The 24,120-nt window shown below is 38.2% G+C and overlaps 1 protein-coding gene across 11 annotated transcripts in view; it reads right to left on the bottom strand.

Annotated features, from left to right (window-relative positions):
* Positions 1 to 8,835: 8,835 nt before the first annotated feature.
* The window catches only part of LIMS1 (LIM zinc finger domain containing 1), a 152,206-nt gene continuing 136,921 nt past the window's right edge, over positions 8,836 to 24,120 (bottom strand). For 8 of the 11 annotated variants that reach the window (XM_028091268.2, XM_028091269.2, XM_028091271.2 and 5 more), the window contains 9 exons: positions 20,237 to 20,303; positions 19,347 to 19,467; positions 18,762 to 18,911; positions 17,001 to 17,151; positions 16,201 to 16,293; positions 15,381 to 15,429; positions 13,963 to 14,038; positions 13,583 to 13,774; positions 11,491 to 11,578 (listed from right to left, as the gene is read on the bottom strand). In XM_028091268.2, coding sequence (XP_027947069.1) covers positions 13,627 to 13,774; positions 13,963 to 14,038; positions 15,381 to 15,429; positions 16,201 to 16,293; positions 17,001 to 17,151; positions 18,762 to 18,911; positions 19,347 to 19,467; positions 20,237 to 20,303 — 855 coding nt within the window. In that variant the 3' untranslated portion in view covers positions 11,491 to 11,578; positions 13,583 to 13,626. Of the gene's footprint in view, positions 11,579 to 13,581; positions 13,775 to 13,962; positions 14,039 to 15,380; positions 15,430 to 16,200; positions 16,294 to 17,000; positions 17,152 to 18,761; positions 18,912 to 19,346; positions 19,468 to 20,236; positions 20,304 to 24,120 lie in introns of those variants that run through there. The other 3 variants (XM_028091266.2, XM_028091264.1, XM_088026664.1) reach the window with 2 other exon arrangements.

The following is a 24,120-nucleotide window of genomic DNA, read 5'->3' as shown; positions in this document are numbered from 1 at the left end:
GGAAATTAGAAAATATCTTGAGGTGAATGAAAATAAATATACAACATATCAAAACTTATGGGATGAAGTTAAAGTGGTACTTAGAGGGAAATTTATAGCTGAAAATTCCTATATTTATTTTTAAAATATTTTATTTATTTATTTGACAGAGAGAGACACAGCAAGAGAAGGAACACAACTAGGGGGAGTAGGGGAGGGAGAAGCAGGCTTCTGGCTGAGTAGGGAGCCTGATGTGAGGCTCCATCCCAGGACCCTGGGACCATAACCCGAGCTGAAGGCAGATGCTTAACAACTGAGCCACCCAGGTGCCCCTTAAAATTCCTTTATTGAAAAAGAATGATCTCAAATGAATAACCTAAACCTGTGCCATAAGACATAGAAAAAGAAGGGGCACCTGGGTGGCTCAGTTGATTAGATGTCGCACTCTTGATATTGGCTTGGGTCTTGATCTCAGGGTCGTGAGTTCAGGCCCCAAGCTGGGCTCCATGCTGGCCATGGAGCCTACTTAAAAAAAAGGGGGGGTGCATCTGGGTGGCTCAGTCATTTAAGTGTCTGCCTTTAGATCAGGTAATGATCCCAGGGTTCTGGGATTGAGCCCCACATTGTCGGGCTCTCTGCTCAGCAGGAGCCTGCTTCTCCCTTTCCCTCTGCCTGCCGTTCCCCCTGCTTCTGCTCTCTCTCTCTCTCTCTGTGTCATATAAAGAAAATCTTAAAAAAAAAGAAGACATAGAAAAGAAGAACAAACTAAACATAAAGCAAGCTGAAGAAAGGAAATAACAAAGATTAGAGCTGAAATTGGTGAAATAGAGACTAGAAAAATAATAGAGAAAACTAAAAAAAAAAAAAAATCCAAGGGAAAAAATGGGTAGAAAACTTGGGTATTTCTCCAAAGATGGTATACAAATGGCTAACAGTCATATGAAAAGATGCTAAATGTCACTAATTTTTAGAGAAATGAAAATCAAAATCACAATAGGATCATCTTACACCCAATTAAGATGGCTACTATCCAAAAAAAAAAAATCAGGAAATGACAAGTGTTGGTGCAATTGGAGTCCTTGTGGACTGTTGGTAGGAGTATACAATAGTGCAACCACTATGGAAAACAGTATGACAGTTTCTCAAAAAATTAAAACTAGAGTTATCATATGATCCAGCAATCCCATTTATGTGTGTATATACAAAAGAAATGAAAGCAGGATCTTGAATTGATACTTGCACACATATCTTCCTAAAAGCTTTATTCACAATAGCCAAGAGGCAGAAGCAATCCATATGTCCATTGACAGATTAATGGATAAAAAATGTGGTTATATATACAATGGAATTTTATTCAACCTTAAAAAGAGGAAATCCTGTCACATGCTGTCCCATGGATGAAGCTTGAGGACAATGTACTAAGGGAAGTAAGCCAGTCACCAAAAGGCAAATACTGTATGATTCCACTTGTATGAGGTATCTAAAGTGGTCAGATTCAAAGAGACAGCGAATTGAATGGCAGTCACCAAGGGAGGGTGACTTCCACAGAGAGCTGTTTAATGTGTGTAGAGTTTCAGTTTAACAACAATGCAAATATACTCAACACTACTGAAATGTACACTTAAAAATGGTTAGGATGATAAATTTTATGTTATACATTTTTTACTACAATTAAATTTTTAAAAATTATTTTAAAAAATCATAGAGAAAATCAACAAAACCAAAAGTTGGTTTTTGAAAAGATTTTGAAAAATGACAAAATTTTAGTTGATTGACCAAGAAGAATAGGCTCAAATTACTAAAACTGAGAATGAAAGAAGGGATATTAATACTGACTTACAGAAAGAAAAAGGATTGTAAGGGAATACTATGAACAATCATATGTTTGTGAATTAGGTAATTTAGATGAAGTGGAATAATTCATAGACAAAAACTACCAAAATGACTCAAGAAGAAATAGAAAATGTGAATAGACCTATACAAGAGATTGAATTGAAATTAGAAAACATCTAGGGGCACCTGGGTGGCTCAGTCGTTTGAGCTACTGACTCTTGGTTTCAGCTTGGGTTGTGATCTCAGGGTCGTGGGATCGAGCCCTGTGTGGGGCTCTGTGCTCAGTGTGGGTTCTCTCTCTCCCTCTCCCTCGGCCCCTTCCTCCATTCTCTATCTCTCAAATAAATGAATAGATAAAATCTTTAAAAATAATAATAGAAATAAGGGGCGCCTGGGTGGCTTGTCCATTAAGCAACTGCTTTGCCTCAGGTGGTGATCTTCAGGTCCTGAGATCGAGCCCCGCCCCAGGCTTCCTGCTCATAGGGGAGTCTGCTTCTCCCTCTTCCTCTGCCCCTCCCTCCTGCTTGTGCGCGCTCTCTCTCAAACAAATAAATAAAAATCTTTAAAAAATAATAAAAATAAAAATAAAAAACACCCAACAATGACAAGCCCCAGAACCAAATGGCTTCACTGATGAATTCTACTAAACTTTTAAAGAAGAATAGATGCCAATCCTTCTTAAACTCTTCAAAAAACTAGAAGAGAATGGAACACTCTCTGATGTAATCCCTGACAAAAGTATTACTCTGATTCCAAAGTCAGGAAAAAACAACACAAGAAAAGTACAGACCAATATTCTTTATGAATATGCATGCAAAAATCCTCAGCAAAATGTAAGCAAACTGAATCCAGCAGCTTCTAAAATGGATTACACCAAGTAGGACTTATCCCAGGAATGTGAAGTTGGTTCACATACAAAAATCAACCCATGTATTACAAAATGTTAATAGAATTAAATGACAAAACCACACGATCATCTCAACAGGTTCAGAATAAAGCATTTAATAAACCCCAATCCCTTTCATGAGAGAAATAATCAACCAAGTAGGAACAGAAGAGAATTTCCTCACCTTAAAGGGTATCTACAAAAAACCCCACAGTCGACATCATATTTAATGGCAAGAGATAGAAAGTTTTCCTTCTAAGATAAGGAACAAGACAAAGATGTCCTCTTTCACTATTTCTGTTTAACATTATACTGGAGGTTCTAGCCAGGGCAATTAGGGAAGGAAAACATATAAAAGGCATTCATATAGGAATGGAAGACATAAAAATACCTCTTTCACAAATGACATAATCTTATATATGGAAAACTCTTAAGAGTTCTTTTTTTTTTAAGATTTTTATTTATTTTTTGACAGAGAGAGAGAGACAGCGAGAGAGGGAACACAAGCAGGGGGAGTGGGAGAGGGAGAAGCAGGCTTCCTGCCGAGGAGGGAGCCTGATGTGGGGCTCGATCCCAGGACCCTGGGATCATGACCTGAGCCAAAGGCACACGCTTAATGACTGAGCCACCCAGGCGCCCCAAGAGTTCTCAAAAAAAACAAAACAAAACAAAACAAAAACTAGAGCCAATAAGCAAGTTCAACAAGGTTGCATGATACAAGATCAATTAAAAATCAGTTGTCTTCTGTAAAATAGCAATGAACAATGGAAATGAAATTAAGAAAACAATTCCATATAGAATAGCATCAAAAAGAATGAAATACTTATGAATAAATTTAACCAAAGAAATGTAAGATTTGTAGACTGAAAAGTACACATTTTTAAAAGGAATTAAAGGAGATCCAAATAAATGGAAAGATATCCCATGTTGGGGTGCCTGGGTGGCTCAGTTGGTTAAGCGACTGCCTTCAGCTCAGGTCATGATCCCGGGGTCCTGGGATCGAGCCCTGCATCGGGCTCCCTGCTCAGCCAGAAGCCTGCTTCTCCCTCTCCCACTCCCCCTGCTTGTGTTCCTTCTCATGCTCTCTCTCTCTATTAAATAAATAAATAAAATCTTAAAAAAAAAGATACCCCATGTTCATGAATTGGATGAAAATATGTGTCCACAAAAAACTTGTATGCAAATGTTTACAGCAGCACGATTCATAACAGCCAAAGGTGGAAACAACCCAAATGTCCATCAACTATAAATTTATAAACAAAATGTGGTATGCCCATATAACAATATTATCTGGTAAAAAAGGAATGAAGAACTGATGTATCCTTCAATGTGGATAAACCTTGACAACATTATGCTAATTGAAAGAAACCAGTCACAAAGACAACATATTATATAATTCAATTTTTAACAAAGATTTTATTTATTTATTTGTCAGAGAGACAGTACAAGCAGGGGGAGCAACAGGCAGAGGGATAAGTAGGCTCCCCTCTGAGTAAGGAGCCATATGGGGGGCTTGATCCCAGGACCCTGAGATCATGACCTGAGCCAAAGGCAGACGCTTAACTGACTGAGCCACCCAGGTGTCCCTATATAAATCAATTTATATGAAATGTCCAGAGTATGCAAATTCATAAACACATAAATAACAGAAAGTTGGCCATTGGTTGCTAAGGGATGAGAGGGGGGATTGGGAGTGACTGCTGACATGTATGGGGTCTCTTGTTAGGGTGATGGAATCATCCTATAATTAAATCATGGGGATGGCTGACTCACATTGTGAATATACTAAAAAAAAAAAATCACTGAATTAAGTTAAATCCTCTGGAGAATGTAGATATTTTTGTTGAGGCAGATAATCCACCTGGTTAGATTCAAACCACAACTTCCAACTCCCCTTCTGTGGTCTGTGATTCCAAAGTCAGTTCAGTTCCCAGTGTGGATGGGGCTATTCAAGTTCTGTCCCACTTGTGTGCCACCTAGTGGTCGGTTGAGGACCACGGGCGGTAGTCTGTCAGTTGAGCCTCAGTCTTTGGTGTATTGAGCAGGGCCAGGTCCGTGCAGGGGAGCAGCTCAGAAAGGAGCCCCGATTTCGTAAACAACTTTGTGGGTTCAGTTCACTAAGCAGCTCTCTCGGCAATTTCCCTGTTACTTTTGTTTCCTGCAGCTTCTAGTTTTTAGTCTTCTGATCAGACACCTGAGGCTTGACCTACACAGCTCTGCCATGTATTTCTGCATCTGGGGCCAAGCAGCAGGAGGACAGAGTTGGAACAAAAGCAACTTCACCCTCTTAGTTTCACCCTCTTGGGACTACAGCTGCACCAGTTGAAATTTCTCCCCTTCAGAGTTTTGGTTCTTGGGTCCCAGGTAAACGGGAATTCTCACAGGCTGTTTTCCAGGCTCTTGGCTTGGAAAGCCCCCTTCCCCGTTCTCCCTCTACAAAGCTCTTTGCCGTGTCTCTCAAAGCCCTGTTCAGCGGTCACCACCTTTGAGAAATCTTTCTAGAGTCCCTAGAATGAACCTCTGTCCTCTGAGCAATCTCTGTATCCTACCCCTATTTCTACTATCAGTTCTTACTTCACGATGTTCTGAGGCATTTTTTATGGCCCGTGGTACACTGTGAGATTTCCAAGGCTGGAACATTTATTGCTGCTTCACTGTCTTGTAGTGCAGTGGCTGACAAAAGTTTACATTCAAAGTTTCTTGAATTTGTTTACTTTTTGATTTACCCTCTCCCCAGCTCTAATTTGTGTCCCTTTATCTGGCTTTGGAAACTCATTAAGCTCATTAGAATTGTGTATGAACTAAGCAGCTGACAAGCAAGGGCCTAGGGGATTTTTCTGAGTGACATGAACGTTAGTGCATGGACTTTAATAACCTTTGGTCTTTTTAAGGCTCTTGTTTCCTCATTTTTGCCTGTATTCTGGTAGAAGTTGGCAGAAAGCTTAGTTCCAGATAGTTTAGGACTCATCACTGTACACAAAATTAGAAGGCCCTAGCTGTCCTCTGAAGGAATCTACAATTTGAAAGAGAGAAATAGCCATGTAAAGTTTTCAAAAATAGAGAATAACTTTTAAGAACAATACCTCCTGATTAAATGTGGGGTTTGGGGGGATTAACTGGAAAGCAGTATGAATAATTTTCAAAATGCTGATATGTTGACCCCCAACATAATCCCTCTTATGGGATTTAACATGGTGCTAAAGGTATGTGGCGAACAAATATCCTTTTAGTAAGCTGCTCCTTTCATGCTTGTCTCTAATATTTTGGGGATTGAGATCTTCTTCTTGGGCTGTAAAAACACAACTGAGATTTCTAGTAGGGAATACAAGCCCAGTCGCCTGCTGGTAAAATTTTAGATTTAAGAAGCCATTTTTGACCTTTGCTCCAATTAGTGACAGTCATCAAGTTGCGATCTCCTACTTGATCTTGTGACATCAAAAATTCTAATATGACAGTAGGATTAGAAAGCGAAGAAGGAAATCCCAAGGTTTTAGAAGGGAGAAGAAATTACATTTTTTCCTTCCCAGACACGGGTCTCCCCAGTGAAGTCAAGTCAGGTGAGGCAATCAGCACACTTGTGCAATCCCCGGCTGACTGGAGATTCTAGAAGGTGAGGGGGTGAATCTGAGGCACCGAACTCAGGATCCCCCCAGTAAGGTCTTAAGGTTTGGGTGATCACAGCACAGTTTAGGGAGCACAGCTGGAACTGAGCTGAAAGTAAATTTCAACTCTGCTAAGTTAGAATTCCTGAGAATTTATATAGGAGCTTGCTTTAAAAAGCTCACCAGTGCTCCACGGATGGAGGAAAATTTGCCAACAACAACAAAGATGCAAACAATATTGCAGATACATATTTAACCCATTTAAAAAAACACATTCAAAAAATAAAGTTAGCATTTCCATTACTGTAGCATAATACTAATTTTGGCAAACCGGAAGCACTACCTGAATTGAATACGGTCCCCCTTCTTCCCTGCCAAAAAACTCCAAACAAAACACTTCAGAACCATTTTAATAACATTTTCTGAAGATTTATTTTAGAGAGACAGAGAGCGAGCGAGCACCGGGGCCCCCACCCCTGGCCTCTTCCCCTGCGGGGGGCTGACCGTGTTCGCCTCTGGAGATCCAGCTCCTCCAGGAGCCTTCCCTCCCCCTCTGCTGCTGTGATATGGCAAAACCCTACGTTCACCCTCGCAACACTTCCTACGTGGCGCTGTGATTACCCATCTCTCCCACTTGGGCGGGAGGAAATCAAAGCTCTGCACCCGCGCCGGGGAGGAAAAGGAGTCCGAGACTCAAATCACAGAGACCCTGAATCTCTACGTTCAAGGAGGACGAAGGGCAAGGAAAGGAGGGTGAACGGGAAGAGGAATGCCCCTCGAAAGCGCCACACAGTCTCCGGCCTTGCTGAGGGATGTAGTAAGATATGTTAACATACATATATAAGGAGATGTAAGATATCGCCTTTGCTTAGAAATGAAAAATATCGGAATTATGGTGAATAGTGGGAAGACTCCACCACTATTCTGTATGGTCCTGGGATTTGGCTCACACAGTAACCAGATCATTTTCTTTTATTCATACACATGAATATTTCTACTTTATATTCAAGAACACTTTAATTTTCTCTCTTGCGCGCGCACACACCACAAGTAACAGAGTAGAAACATTTATACATTTGGAATCACAGGAATACTTGGGTTCAAATTCTGAAGATGCCACTTTTAAGTTGTGCAACCTCAAAGGACCTACTTAATGTCAGTTTGCAGCTCCTCTGCTATAGTGTGGAAAGAATTTTAAGTAACCCATATAATTTTAAGGATTAAATAAGATAGTATTTGTGGAACCCACCTTGTGAACTTTATATAGAGAATGTTTGATATTCTTACATGGATGTAGATATGACTACTTTAATTATGTTCCAAAAAAACTATAGTAAAAAATTTTAAAATGACTTTTAAGAGAAACCTTTAAAAAATTGATATGTAATTGACCTATAACATTCTATATCAGATGTACATGATTCAATACCTGTATTTGTGAAATGATCACAGTAAGTCTAGTTATCCATCACCATATGTAATTACAAAATTTTTTATTCGTAAGTTTTCAGATATACAATACAGTATAATTAACGATAGTCACCATGCTGTATAGTACATCTCCATGACTTTATAACTGGAAGTTTGCACCTTCTGATCCCCTTCACCCACTTCACCCACCCCAACACCCAGCTTCTGGCAATCACTGATCTGTTCTCTGTATTGATGAGTTGGGTTGTTTTTTCTTTTAAGTTTCCATGAAATCATATGGTATTTGTTTTTGTCTGATTTATTTCACTTAGCATAAAGCCCTCAAGTTCCACCCATGTTGTTGCAAATAGCAAGATTTCCTTTTTTATGGCTGAATATTCCTGTGTGTGTGTGTGCGTGTGTGTGTGTGCGCGCGTGCGCACACACACGCCTGTATACATACAATTTCTTTATTCATTCATCTGTGGATGGACACTGAGGTTGTTTCCAAAACAGTTTTGTTTTTAAAAAAGATTTTATTTTTTAAAAAAGATTTATTTATTTTAGAGAGAGAGAGAGAGAGAGAGTGTTGGGGGAGGGCAGAGGGAGAGCACCTTCAAGCCGACTCCTTGCTGAGTGCAGAGTCTGATGCCGGGCTCGATCCCACGAGCCATGAGACCACGACCTGAGCCGAAACCAAGAGTCAGATGTTTAACTGACTGAGCAACCCAGGTGCCCCATAAAGATTTTATTTTGGGGGGCGCCTGGGTGCCTCAAATGGTTGTTTGCCTTCAGCTCAGGTCATGATCTCCAGGTCCTGGGATCGAGCCCCGCATTGGGCTCCCAACTCAGCAGGGAGTCTGCTTCTCCCTCTCTCTGCCTCTCTCCCTGCTTGTGCTCTCTCGGTCTCTCTCAAATGAATAAATAAAAAAATCTTAAAAGATTTTTTAAAGTAATCTCTACACCCAACATGGGGCTCAAACTCACAACCCGAGATCAAGAGTTGCACACTCCACTGATTGAGCTAGCCAGGCACCCCACGAAAACAGTTTTCTTAAGCATTAGTCCTATCTTCTCATAGTTCCATGTCTCAAAGTCATTCAAATGAAACAATGCACAATAGGATTATTCTTAATTATGAACATTTATTAAACACCAAGAGCATACTGCAATGGTTGCTATGTAAAAACACAATTAACAACATAGTGTCCCTGCCATCGAGCTTACGATCGAAAATGAAATGCAAGAATGCTGTAAGCATACCTCAAACTTTTCTTAACTTAGAAATGGCTATTTTGGCAAGTAAGTGAGGCAAAATGGCCTATCATTTTAGATACAATGTTAATAAGGCTTTGAACATGATCCAAAGAATATTTTACTTGTACCCAGACATTTCCCCCGATTATAATAGGCTTGGTAAGAAAAAGAGCACTTAGAAATTGGGTGAGAACAATGAATTATTTCAAATTGCCTTGTAGGACTTTAAAAAGAGAGAAATGCTTACTAGCCTGAGTTTTTCCACAGCCAGGGAAAACCCCATGAAAAATATCATGAATTCGACCAAGCCTGTCTTCTATTCCACTTGCAACTTTTCAACTTCCTCCTCCTTTCCCACAGGTAAGGACTCCAGTGACGCCCCTAGCAGGAAAGAAGTACTGTATCTAGACAAAATATCCTAAAGTTGTAGAGGGTTGCCAAATCTAACTTCCAGGAAATATTAATTCCTATTTTAAAAGAGGAGTGAGCAAAGACAGCAGTGCGCATCTGGCTGCAGGAGAAGCTGGGCTATGTAAGATACGTTAAGCAAAGCAGCTGAGCTCAGTTCATGCATCTTCAATGTGATTAAGAATACGGGTAAGTAATTGCTTTCTGTCCCTTATTTCTGGTGTAGGGGGATTTGACAATTTAGCATCAAGATCCCAAACTGCAAAGCCTGTACTATTTTGCCTATATCCATAGTATAATATTTAATAAATACTTCCAAAGTTTTCCTTGCTGGTCACGTATTAGCTGACAAAGGCATTCTGAAGGGATTCTGATTCTTACTGTCAGATGCAAAGTCTTAAACTATATATTGATTATTTTCAACCACTGATAATTCTTTGAACTCTAAAAGAACACTAAAAAGTAACTGGTTATAAGTTATCTGAAAACTGAAATAGAATTTACTCTGTAAAGTGCATGCACAAATTTTTAAAAAAATACATGCATACAAATATTTTAATGGCAGATTGGTAGCATCCTGAGATTTTCTTTTAATGGCAAAACGGTATTTCAACAATTTTTTTAAAAACCAGTAATTTCCTCCTTAAAAGTCCATCTTGGGAACTTTCTTTTAAATGATAACACAGCAGCAGCAACATTTAAAAAATGTTCACAAAATTTGCTTTGCATACAAGTTTATCGAGAAAGAATGGTCCAGAAACTTCAGGATAAACTTTCTAAAAACACTTTTTATAAAGTAGAATAATACACTACTTTTGACCTAAAATTGACATTTAAACATCCTCCTCCCAATTTAAAAGTGTCATTTTTACCTCCTCCTTATAGTAAATAAAATCCAATTACAACATCGGAAATGAAAAACTTGAAACACCTATCAATATCATTCTTCTAACAAGATGACAAAAATTAATTTCCATTAATTAAATTCAATTTTTTCTCCCCCAAAAAGGAGAGAAAAATAAAAAATCAAGTATCACCATAGCTGTGGCAGAGGAATTTGGGTTTACAAATCTCAATCAATGCACTTATTTTTGGTATTGCATGAAACAGCTACAATTCCTGAATAACATATGTTTTTCTAAGGCAAGGCAAGGTTGGTTACGTATACAGCATAGACATTAGCATGGTTATAAAGGTAGGAGGACCAATACATATACATTCACTTGTTTTAAGTGATACATTCCAAGCTACATAAAATTTCATTTCATGTCCTATTCTAAGACTACATCTTTGATCTTAAGCTTAGAAGCATAACTGCTGTAAATACGTTAAAAAATACTTCATTTTTTCCAATATTGTAAAGTATACTGAATTTTCAAATGCCTAGTACAAATTTTTTTTGCACAAAATTTAAAAAGGCATACTATTAGCTAGCTATAACTACTGTGTTAAGTAATTGTACTAAGGAAGTTCACAAGAACAAAATACAAAACTAAGCATAATTATTGCATTTAACAAAAAATGAAATCAAGTAGTTCTGAATGCACTTGTTTTTTGTCTTAGTAATGTGTATATTCATTTTATAGCCACTAGCTACTAGTTTGATAAACATACTCAGATTCTGTAAGATTTGTTTTTCTTGGCTGGTTATTTTTTTTCCTTCTATTCTCTCCAACAGCAGTTGGAATTATTTTTCTTTCAAATATGAAGTAAAATAATGTTTCTATTTTTTATCTGAGCCATGTGAAAGCTGACTCCCTACTTTCATTTTGAGAAGTTAAATTAATTTTTTTGGACCTTAGTTAAAATCTAACATCTAAGCCATGTGTTTTTTGCTGTTAAGGACAATCTACATTTTGACAAATTGATAAGGGTTATTAACAAAAGCAAATCTTGACTTCATCTGTGTTTTAAATGATTACACAGGCTTTTTTTCTTTTTTAATGAGAAGAAGGAGATGAAGAAAACCATTCATACAGGCCCTCTTCACTCTCAACTATTTTGAGATACAGTTCTAAATAGAGTGGATCAAGTCAAGTAACGTTGGTAATCTCTTTTCTTTGCGTAGAAGAGAAAAAACAAAGGAAGTTATTTCCTTCCTAAGGTCTCAGCTAGTTTCTTAAGTCTTTTCTTCAGCTCCAACGGAAATTTCTCATAGCACTTCTTACAGACTGGCTTCATGTCAAACTCCACAAATTTATTCCTAAAGAGAGAAACAATAATAAATTAGTAGAAATGTATTTGACACAGATATATAAATAATGTGAGGTAATTTTACTGAAGTAAATGAAGACACTATATGATGACATTGATATTCATAGCAAAAACCTATAATTCTAATCTCAACTTTTGTTATGGTGGTAGATGTAAAAAATTACTGTATCATTTGAAAAAAACTGTCCTTATAACCTGATCTTATATATCTATTTGTGTTATACAGAATGTACATTACATTTTAGTCTGTGCTATGTACACAGAAAATCTAATGTCAATATAATTAGGTAAGTAAATCAAATCAATCACACATTAAAGTACCATGAAAACACTTCAAAGAACAGTTATTTAAAGCCCAGAGTTGTATTTCTGTAATTTGAACGACCTTCTCTTTGTTGAAAGCAAATTAATCTTCATTAATATTTTAAATTAGGTATCTATGAGGTTTCATCTTTCCTTACATAAAATGGTTGCTCCAACAACAAAAAAAATCATTTTCAAAGAAATCTTAAATTGTAATGGGTTATTTTGGTTAGTTGTCTGACAGAAAGGTTGGTAGGGGAGATATAAGAAAGTTTTTAATCACCCTTAAGAAACAGAAATGAAACAGATTGCCTGTGGTTCCATTTTGTGAATGGTCAGCTATATGGAGAACTCAATTCTTTCTTTTTAAAGCTGGAGCAATACACACATTATCAATTTATTTGTAAAACAGTTCTGGAGAGGCCAGGTTTTTAGACAGCTTCCTAACTATCTGTTATGCATTTCCAAATGGTAATTACAATTGCTTATTGCTGTTGGAATCCACGGTCCTAAACGGTGAACTGAGGAAATACGCAACTTTATAATTTGTACATTTTCCTCACTTGTTTTTAGGTGGCATTTCTGGAACAAGTCTAGTGGTACATTGTTATCTATGGCAAACGATTAAATCAGGTGATACAATTTTAAAGAACAAATAACAAAGTTAGTTCCTAATCATATATTTAATAAAATGAAAACTCTTATTTTCAAGCATTACATGGAATTTATTCCCTGGCTGTTTTTCACAGAGATCTTAATGCTGACAGAAATTCAAATGATTTTATTTTTCCAATGACAGTTTGATTTAAATAGTACTCCTGAGTTACAATTTTCTCCCAAAGACTTCTAGCATGAAAGCTATGAAAACTGCCATTTTTTGGATGAAGGAAATAAATTATCACTACTTTGAGAGATACTGTTAAGCAAACTTCAATGATTTTAATTTTATATTTGAATTTTAATTCCTTTTTATGGAAGGAAACATGAAAACTGGAACAATAATAAACTTTCGGAGCTCAGAACACAATGGTAACTGTGAGGGAACAATGGGACAATCATGCTAGTAATTCAACAGAATTTCAAAGATTGAAGTATTTCCCACAAAAATCAGGAATAAAGTAGGGCTTGAAAACATCAAGAAAATGAATTCATAAACAGCAGCAATGAGCACTCTATGAAAGTGCATACAAACACCAAAGACAGTAGATCTCTTACTAGGTATGGTAGGTGGTCTTTGCTTAGATACAAAACATGCTGAAAGGATTTAATACAGAGCTCAGAACATGTGACACTTGGAATTTATCAAATAAGTCATTTTAGGCAAAGACCAAAAACCCGGATTTTAGAAGCTGTAATTAGCAGAGAAAAATAATTTTCCCAATATCTATTAAATAGAGATTGGAAATCTTCCCTTTGAATCCATTTAAAAAAAAAGAAATCGATATACCATATTGTGATATAAACAGAGAGATGAGGGAGTCGACAGATTAAGGGAAATAAGTTAAGTACAAGCCGGTATTAGGTGGGGATTTTATTAGTGTAGCTTTAATAATTTTAATAAGTAGGCAGAAGAACCAGCTCTACACGGGACAAGTCCTTGGACTTCAAGCTCTGACAGCTACAAATACATGCCAAAAGAAACAAAAAAGCAGAAGGCCCAACAGAGCAAAGCACACTCCAAAGGACTAACCGAAGAAGCAAGCAGGGAGCATGCTGGCAGAGGGACAGAGAAGGTCACAGCCACACTGGCTTTCTCTTTTTCTGCTTGTCCTTATCCTTCGCTTCTCTCTCCCGTTTGGCAAGTCGCCTCTTAAATTCTTCTGGCATTTTTTCGTAACAGTGTTTGCAGACTGGTTTTAGATCAATTTCAACAAACTTATCCCTTGGAGCAGGACAAAGAAGGAATAGAAGAAAGAACATAAGACAATTAAAGGGAGAACCCTCACTCTTGGAAGGCCTACACAGAAAGAACAAGGAATAAATTCTCTCTTTTAAAACTCCGTATTTTATAAAATGTTCCCCCAAAGTGTTCAGTCTTCGGATTCACCCCGGACTAAACTGCAGACTTACTTGAGCGTTAATTTAGTGTTGCAGGTGGAACAGGCAAAACAGCTCACACACCAGGCCTTATTAAGAGCGGAGACCACTAGAGAAAGAGGAAAGACATCGGGTCACACACACTGGTGTGGAAGGTGGTGAAGCTGACGTTTTCAACCCAAACAGAGCTAAGGTGACTTCCACGACACTTGGAAGAGGTTCTCAAGACGTTTTCTTGCAAAACGATCACATGACTAAAAATCTCAGTGCCATTAATGTTTACAGAATCAAATTAATTAATTTAAGGCTATTTTTTCATGTTACTAAAAAACTGAGCACTTATGTCCTCCATGACTGTAGGTTGGTTTCACCTTAGGGAAGATTACCACTGGCTTTTTCAACCTTTATTTATAGTTAAAATTTTCCTTCTTTCCTTTGAGTATCCTGTGAAGCATATAAATAGTATGTAGCATGTCTTCCCACCAAAGCTTGTCCTCTCACTCCCGTGGATGTTGGGGTGTGTATTTAACATGCACTACGTCACTCAGATGAGCTTTTCTGGCACAGGGCCTGCCTACAAGCACACCTGCCGCCACCTTTCCGTGCCTACCGCCACGGGCCCAACAAAGAAATATGGACTAGATAAGTAATTTAAAAAAATCCAGACATTACATTATTTGCCTGTAGAAGTCTTTTCCAAAGCTGACGAACTGAGCTTCCTCTGACAGCTTCTCTCACCTGACAACTATCTCACGTAGGAAGGAGTTAAGTTTTATTTTCTATGGCACTGAAGGCTGCTCTCCTGAACTACTCCTTTTGCAAACTGCATCATGGGCAGCGTTTTGTGAAGTATTTCCCGAGTTGGGTTCTCTGACAAGAACCATGAAGCACGCTGAAAACAGGAATGTTTAAATTTTGCCAGGAAGTTTCTAGCAGAATTGTGCTAGCGACTATTAGCAAACACAGCTGCTTCCTTTCTGTCCCAGTTAATCAGCCCCGCTTAATTACCACAATACAAGGCTGGTAAGCCTAGAAATGTCTACAGAAAACTGCCAGGTTTTAGCATCTGCAGGGTTAAAGGGACTCTCGCCGACTGCCATGGCAGATTAAGCTGTTCCTAATAAACACTGCTCTACAGCTTCCAAGTTATATAATTCCAGGGGATGGAAATAGAAACAGACCTCAAGGTTGGCCATGAATGTTCCCACAATATCTACCATAACAACCCTGTGGCAATGCCCTGAAGTATTATCATAAAAGAGTAACAAATCCATCTCTTAGGATACTATCATTTCTGCTATGGATTACTTGAGAAATATGCCAAAGGAAAAAAAAAGGTAACTGATAATCATATTCCAAACAACAGCAGTCATTGACCTCTTTCGATTTTCACATTACCCAAGTGTTTTTGTGTCAAAACGATGCCATGTAAAATCCCTGCAGATACTTACCATCACCTTCTATAACACGGTTGCAATGGAAGCAAACATCACCAAAGAGCTGAAAGTGAAAAAAAAAAGTGGTAAAAATTCAAGATGTGTTAGAACTAAGTTTTAGAACACCAAATATTTAATATAATTTCAGTTCTTTCTACCACTTAAGACAAATAGCTGGCTACCTAGATCCAGAATTTACCATTCATTACTACAGAAAATCAGTAAAGTTCACGGACTAGTTTTTACTTTTTACAATGAAAATAATTTACTTTTCATCACTATCAGAAACAAAAAAGGCTTTGGAAATGTTCCAGATTTAAGGAAGCTAAAGGAAAAAACCCTAGCTAGGGTCCAGTACTGGAATGGAAAAAAATGATACAAGGACATTACTGGTACAAGTGACAAAACTCGAATAAATACACTGATTATATATCAATATGATTAACTGATTATGTAAGAGCACTCCATATTATTGGGAAATATAAGTTGAAGTATTTAGGGGTAAAGGACCATGATGAATTAACTTATCATCAAATGCTTCAGAAAAAATAAGTGCCTCTATATGAATACATATATGTATATAAAGATATGTGCATTTATTAAGTGTATGTTTTTATACAGAGAAACACATGCAAATGATGAAAAGACAGGTAGGTATTCTTCATATTTTTATTTTATAACCTTTTGGTGAGTCTGAAATTATTTCCCAAATAAGAAGTTAAAAAGAGATCTCTATAGTCTGATGTACATTTTCCAAGAGATTTCCTTGTAGCTAAGATATTAAGCTCAAATTCATCTAAGTATATATGTAGTATCCAAGGAGTACAATCAATACCTGGTTATAGTGGGTTTCACAATATGCAAGGCCCTTCCTTTCATAATGGCGATGTCCAAGAAATGGCTTTTCACACTTGGCACAAACAAAATGCTGAAAAAAATTGCTAGAGGTCATTTTTGAATTGCCGTATTTTATTTATTTAATGAAGTAAAACTCCAAAGTTAAACTATCCTCAGAGAAGACACATGAAAGTTTGAGGTAGTTATTCCATTTGGCCAGGGCTAACCCTGTGACACTTTCAGTCTTACTTAATTCAGGTGTCTTGAGCTTTTGACAGGTTACTCTAAGACACAGCCTATTTAAACAATGCAGAATGAGAAAAGAGGTCAACATGTTAGTAGCATTGATAAGGGAGGGGGGCTACTGCTGCATATGGACCATGACACTTCCAGCTTCAAGAAGGATTTAAGAACTAAAGAGCATATCCTGTGTCATTATGGAGAGATCACAAAAGCAGTGTACAGTCTATATTTTCTACAAAGTCATTTGTCTTGAAAATGTCCATACTTATCTTTAGAATCCCTTACTCTTTTTTTTTTTTTTTAAAGATTTTATTTATTTATTTGGCAGAGAGATACGGAGAGAGAACAAGTAGGCAGAGAGGCAGGCAGAGGGAGAGGGAGAAGCAGGCTTCCCGCTGAGCAGGGAGCCCGATGCGGGGCTCGATCCCGGGACCCTGGGATTATGACCCGAGCCGAAGGCAGCCGCTTAACCGACTGAGCCACCCAGGCGCCCCTACTCTTGCCAGCACATCTGATTGAAAAGTACTGGTTACCCCTCCACCACCGATGGCTCACCTCCACATGCCACTGTTTGCCCATGGCATTCACCACGCGCCCTTCAATGGGCCGTCGGCAAGCACCACAGATGGGGACCCCCATCTTATCGTGGCATGGCAGGCAGTACAGCTCTCCTTTCAGCTCCCGGGCGTCAGCCGTCAGCTCCTTCCTGTCCACGAGAGAGATACCCCACTGAATATTACTACTGAGAGAGGAAAAACAGGCAACCAGTGTGGCTAACTGAAGATGTCACTGTAACACTCCCTGTAACCCTCTTTTTTCCCCTCTTAGTGTTGCTTGTGAGTAACCTAAATTAATAGGCTTGAATGGGTTTCCGATTCCTATCAAAACATCAGTATCATACAATAATGATAAAATGTACAAATAAGTCAGATCACACTGATCATATTTATCACTTTTTTTTTTTTTTAAGATTTTTACTTATTTGAGAGAAAGAGAGAGACAGCACGAGCAGGGTAAGGGGCAGAGGGAGAAGCAGACTCCCGGCCGAGCAGGAAGCCTGATGCAGGGCCTGATCCCGGGACTCCGGGATCATGACCCAAGCCGAAGGCAGACACCCAACCGACTGAGCCACCCAGGCGCCCCCATATTCATCACTTCTTTGTCTATTATCACATTACAATCCCTTTGTCTTCCTTAAAAAGCTAGAAGAGAATCATCACAATGCCCAGGATGGACTCGGTGATAACATTATCTATATTATCCAAAATAACTGAGGTCTAAAGTTAGAGACTAGTTCCATTTACTAACAATTAAATTGTCACAAGTTATTAAGAGTTATAGGTTAATAGAAAATAAACAAATGAAATGCCCAGAACTTTCCTCCCCCAAATGCTTAAGTTCAGTATGATTTTCAGTCTCCTGCATCAATAAACATTTAGCCAGAGACGGCCCCCATCAGCGAAATGGACTTGTTTAACATTTCATCTGTTTTAGAAGTGCTAATGACAAATGAACAGAGAAAATGCTAATGACAAATGAACAGAGAAAGTGCTAATGACAAATGAACAGAGAAAAATTCCACAGAGTGGAACAGGCAAGAAAATGAGATAAGATACAAACTGATAATCACAAAAAAGATGAGGTGGCCGTACTTATAGCACACAGCTGTTTTCTTGATTTTTAGCTTATCTTATTTCTCTTCACCCCACAATAATTTAGCATGTACGTTCATACTGATTAAAGTAACTTTTTCCATTAAATTTTTATATAGTAAATTTAGAAAACCACAGTCTAGTAATTTATCATGAGTTTCGGAAGAAAAAAAATCCCTTTAGAAGTAAATAAAGCAAAATTAAATAATTGTAATTCAAGATATTTTAAGATAACATTCTAATTATTACAACTGTAAAAATTACGTATGAACAAACAGAAGACTTCTTAAAGTTTTTTTTTTTTGATCCTGTATTCAAGAAACAGTGATCAAAATCAGTTTTGGGGACAACTGAGGATATCTTACTATCAACTGAATATTTAGAGGTATGTGTGTGTGTACGTGTGTGTATGTACACACACACGTACACACACACGGGGCGAAAGTATGCTGCACACACTCAAAAGTGGCAAAACGTTAAGTGATGAAACTCAACGATGGGTATTCTTTCTATTATTCTCTTGATTTCTTACAGGTTTTAAATTTTCTAGGTTACAAGTTGGAGAAAAGCAATCCGGTGTGCTGGAGTAACAGAAATATAGAAAAATGTGACCTTTTATTTTATTTCCACTATTTGTGCAATCAAAGGGAGGGGATGGCAATACCCGCAGTTGGCACAGTTGAAATGGTCTGGATGGTAAGGGTCATTCTTGAATATCAGCGGCTGCTCATCAATGATGGCATGGCATTTCTGGCAGATGTATTTTCCAAGGCCTCTGGCTTTCTCACGATTATGACAGGGACGACACAGATGTCTAAATAGAGCCAAAACTTTTTTAGAAACTTCAGTTGAAAATCTGAGGTTCTAATAATTAGAAAGAACTATGCTTCTCATATCTTTGAAAAGAAGTTAAAGAAGTCATTTTTAAAAAAAATCACTCCTGGCTTACCAGAGCAGAATCAAGCCACTACTTGAAAATTTATTCCAACCCAGGTAACCCGACTCCATCTTAAGTACCTATCCCCCTTCTGCTGGCCCAGGGACACGTGCCAGCAGCAAGGCTGCTACCCAGAAATTCTAAGGTCCTCTCCTGATAGACACCAGATGAGCCAATACACTGCAGGCTTGAGTCCCCTGTACCTTCAACTCAGTGCCCTAAAGAACCGCCTCACAGTCCCAGGGGAAAACAGGCATGACCTTGTAGCAGTTACTTCTCCACCCACACCTGGCAAGGATGGAAAACTCCTACCTCCCAGCATTCTTGACAAACCCAATATCCGCCAGAACTTCCTGGCAGAGGTCACAGCGGAAGCACTCAGGATGCCAGCTGTTATTCATGGCTTTGATCACTCGGCCAATGATGAATTCACCTGTGGGAAAGTAACACACCCAGGACGTCCAGTGTGCTCCTACTGCTGAAAGTAGTGAGACAAAGGACACGAAGCAAACACTGTTTAAACGGTTCTCCACAACTAGGGACTCTCTATGTATGTGTTGACCACAGTAAGCACTGCATTAGGAAGAAACTCTGTCTCATCAGAGTCCTTGGTTTTGATTCTGTAGTCATATTTTCACGTTGTCTTATCACATCTCTGAATGTGGTCTTCCTTTTGTTTATTTCTGGTAATCGTTGACACAGAAAACTGAAATCCACAGCACATTTTCTTGAAACCTATACATAATTTCTTTTTTCACTGAACTTTAGAACATTCTACTCATTTTTTCCAATCTCTGGAGACCTTCTCGAAGAAGTGTTAGCAACCAGTGAGGTGGTTAAAATGTAAGCAAGTTAAACACTTGTGTAACACACAGCAATCCTGAAGCAACTGAAGCACCCCTCCAATGTCTTCCCTGTCTCTCTCCTGGCAACCCCCAAAGTGAGTATAAAGACTTTTAACAAGGGGCAAGAACATTCCAAAAGATCATCTGATAAAAGTCTTAATCAGTCCCCAATTTTACAGTAGATGTCCTTAAAAATCATTTCTCTCTGGGTTTTGATACTCTTCCAGCTTGTTATCTATTAACGATAAGGAAAAGGACCAATAAGATGCTATTTATAATGAGCACCAAACACCATTTTCACCACTGACATAATTTTGAGACTCACTTTTTACTTTGCCATTCAGCAGTAAAACTTACCACACTGATGACAGCAAGGAGCAAAGAGCATCTGAAAGTCATGTTCACAGTACTTCCTTCCTTCAAACTGAAATAGAAAATACCATCAACTTGTATAGATGAAACAATCACAGGATGAATATAATTATTCTGTGGAGACATGTAGGAAAGATGTTTCTGGATGAAGAGCTCTGCCCTAAGAATTTATAATTCTACTAAGATTTTTAAAAGCAGATGTACTTTTGTACCTTCCCTAAAGACACACCAAACAACTGAGGCGAGACCTGGTACTACGGCTCCGGAGTACAGTGACCTCCCTCCAGCAATGCTAACTCTTCTCCGGCTTACAGACTCACCTTGAAGAGTCTAATGAATGCGCAGACCCCTCTCTCCAGAAAATAGGCATATACACACAAACCCCGTCCCACTTCTTTTTTAGGTTGATATCTGAGATGTTGTACCATAAGCTTAAATATTTCCAAAGAGTAGATATTCTAGTATATTTTAGATTTACACATTTCAAACTGGGACCAAAACCCATTAAAAAAAAACAAAACACATTCTACTTTAACAGTTGGAAAAATTTATACCTTCCACTTTTCTCCTTGAACTATTTCCATTTCATTTCCCCCAGAGTTTTACCCTGGTGTGATATTTTTTTCTGAAACTCTATATTAAAGTCTTTAACAGATCACCCTACCATACTTCTCAGCAATTAAAATGTATATAATGAAACTTTAAAATCTGTTTTACTTTCTGAACCCATAAGGCTCTAAAACATTCTTTTTCTTCTGGATTAAGTTATCATTACAATGATTATTAATACACAAATGGTCAAAACATGAATACGTCAAAATGTCAAATTTTACTTTCCACTACTTGTTTACTTGAAAAGCCTATCTTAATGAGATGAGCAGGGCTCCTCTTCCTCTCACAATTATTCCATGTAGCCACGGATAAATATGACTTACCATTGGAAGAGTCAGGGTTCAACATTAATTTCTATTTTGGGGGCTGCTTTTACCCTCTTCACATAAGTCATGAGAATTATATCATGTCTCCCTTTGAATCTTTGAGCTCCTTGCAAATTATATGTCACATATATCACATAACTATCAAAATCCATTTTTATTTATTTATTTTTAAAGACTTTATTTGTCAGAGAGAGAGAGAGAGAGAGAGACAGCACAAACAGGGGGAGCAGCAGGCAGAGGGAGAAGCAGACTCCTCACTAAGCAAGGAGCCTGACTCGGGACTGATCCAGGGATCCCAGGATCATGACCTGAGCCAAAGGCAGATGCTTAAACGACTGAACCACCCAGGCGTCCCTCAGAACCCATTTTTAATGATATATCAGTAGTCAACTCAATTTGCTCAATTTATTGAACATTATCAACTACACCTTAATTGGCAGACCAGCCAAAGCAGATTTATCTTATGCCGGAAAAGGCTTACTTCATTTTGAAATTCAAATGAATAAGTTCTAATACATTTAATGAATCTGTTTTTAAAAAGCTACAGATACACTGATATGTTACATTAACCCAGCCCTATCATAATGCACTGTGTGTAGCCCCAAGCAGAAGTTATTTATGAAGTAGATATATTCCCTTATTGGATGTATATTACGTATATATATAGAAATCTGATGTTTAGCTTTTAGCAATAATTAAAAAAAATTAAATATAAAGACTCAGAACCAGCTCCATTGATTTAGTTGGAAATGATAATTTGTTTACCATCCACCCCAGTCTTAATCGGTGGTGAAAGACCAGGCTCAGAACTGTGTGTGTCAACTGGTCACTTACATTCAAGAGTAAAAGACTGATTGATTAACGATAACAATGCATCACTAATGAATCAATGAATACTACATCAAAAACTAATGATGTGGGGCGCCATGATCAAGCCCCACATCGGGCTCCCTGCTCGGCGGAAAGTCTGCTTCTCCCTCTCCCACTCCCCCTGCTTGTGTTCCCTCTCTTGTTCTGTCTCTCTCTCTCTCTCTCTGTCAAACAACTAAATAAAATCTTTAAAAAAAACCCAAAACTAATGATGTACTATATGCTGGCTAACTGAACATAATAATAAAAAAAATGCATCACATCTTCAGAAGGAAAGGAGAATGTTTTGTGCACTATTGTGTGTGTGTGTGTGTGTGTGTGTGTGTGTGTGTGTGTGTGTGTATGCATGCATGACGGTTTTATTATAGTCTTTAAAATCAGTACTTTTTAATGGAAACAACTTGACCAAAAAATCTGTCACAGAATTTGGAGACCCATTAAAACAAAGTTTAATTAAAAAAAGAAAAGAAACACTCAACTTTTAGTTTGTATTTAATGAAAGAGAAAGATGTATATTGTTTAAAACAAAAACAAAATGAGTCCAGCAGTTGGCATATATACTGTATCCGCTAGCGGAAGGTAGAAATTAGGATCGGTTGTAATTTGAATAAGTTTTTTTTTAAGATTTATTTATTTAGAAAGAGAGACTGTGTGCAGGGGAGGGGCGGGGGGGGGGGAGGAAGAGAATCCCAAGCAGACACTCTGCTGAGCGTGAAGCCCAAAATGAAATGGGGCTCAAACCCACAACCCTGAGATCATGACCTGAGCCGAAACCAAGAGTCAGATGCTTAACCAACCGAGCCACCCAGGCGCCCCTCAAATAAGTTTTTAAAGATATAATTCAAATAGGTATCACAGCGTAGCAGTTAAGAACACTGACTGTGGATCCAAAAGGCCTGAAGTCTAAATTCTGGCTGAACCGCTGACCGACTGTGTGACTTTGGTCACGTTGTTTAACCTCTTGGTGTCTCGTGAGAGTCACAAGCCTCTTCTGTTTTGGCTGTTTCTTCTGGCTCTTAACACATACTCATCATGTTCACCATTTCTTACCACTGCTCTCTTTGTTTTGCTCTCACCAGGACTCTCCCTTTAAAAGGATCAGTTCTGTGGTATAAATATACAGTGGAATACCATTCAGCTATAAAAAACAAAATCCTGCTATTTGCAACAACGTGGACAGAGGCATTACGCTAAAAGAAGTAAGTCAGGCAGAGAAAGAAAGATACTGTGTGATCTCATTTATGTGTGGAATCTAAAAATGCCAAACTCACAGAAACAGAGAGTAGACTGGTAGTTACTGGGGCCTGGGGATGGGGGAAATGGGGAGATGTAGGTCTAGGGGTACAAACTTCCAGTTATGAAATGAGTAAGTTCTTGGGATCTGATGTATAGTTATAGTCAACAATATTGTATGGGAGACTTGAAGTCCGCTAAGAGAGCAGGTCTAAATGTCCTCACCACACACACACACACACACACACACACACACACACACAATTACATGAGGTGATGGATGTGTTGACTAACCCACAGTAACCTTACTGTGGTTATCATTTCACAATAGACATATCAAATCATCACGTTGTACACCTTAAACTTACACAATGTTGTCTGTCGATCATATTTCAACAAAACTGAAGAAAAAGGATGAGTCCTTTTGAAATTAGGGATGAAAAAGGCAAAGTCTTAAAAGAAAGTTGTCATGATTACTCCCATTTCCAAATCTGCCACAAATCTGAATATAGAACATCCAACACAGTTCCTAAAGCCAAGCTTCATTCTTTTTCTTTAAATTTTTATTGTTGTTAATCACCATACATTATATCATTAATTTTTGATGTAGTGTTCCATGATTCATTGTTTGTGCATAACACCCAGTGCTCCACGCAGAACGTGCCCTCTTTAATACCCATCACCAGGCTAACCCATCCCCCTACCCTCCTCCCCTCTAGAACCCTGTTTGTTTCTCAGAGTCCATCGTCTCTCATGGTTCGTCTCCCCCTCCGATTTACTCCCCTTCATTCTTCCCCTTCTGCTATCTTCTTCTTTTTTTTTTTTTCG

The sequence above is a fragment of the Eumetopias jubatus genome, unplaced genomic scaffold, assembly GCF_037043125.1.
Source record: "Eumetopias jubatus isolate StellerSeaLion01/CBP00866 unplaced genomic scaffold, mEumJub1_p1.0 scaffold_9, whole genome shotgun sequence".
In the NCBI taxonomy this organism is placed as follows: domain Eukaryota; kingdom Metazoa; phylum Chordata; class Mammalia; order Carnivora; family Otariidae; genus Eumetopias; species Eumetopias jubatus.
The sequence above is the reverse complement of the archived record's forward strand: the minus strand, read 5'-3'. Positions and strand labels throughout refer to the sequence as shown.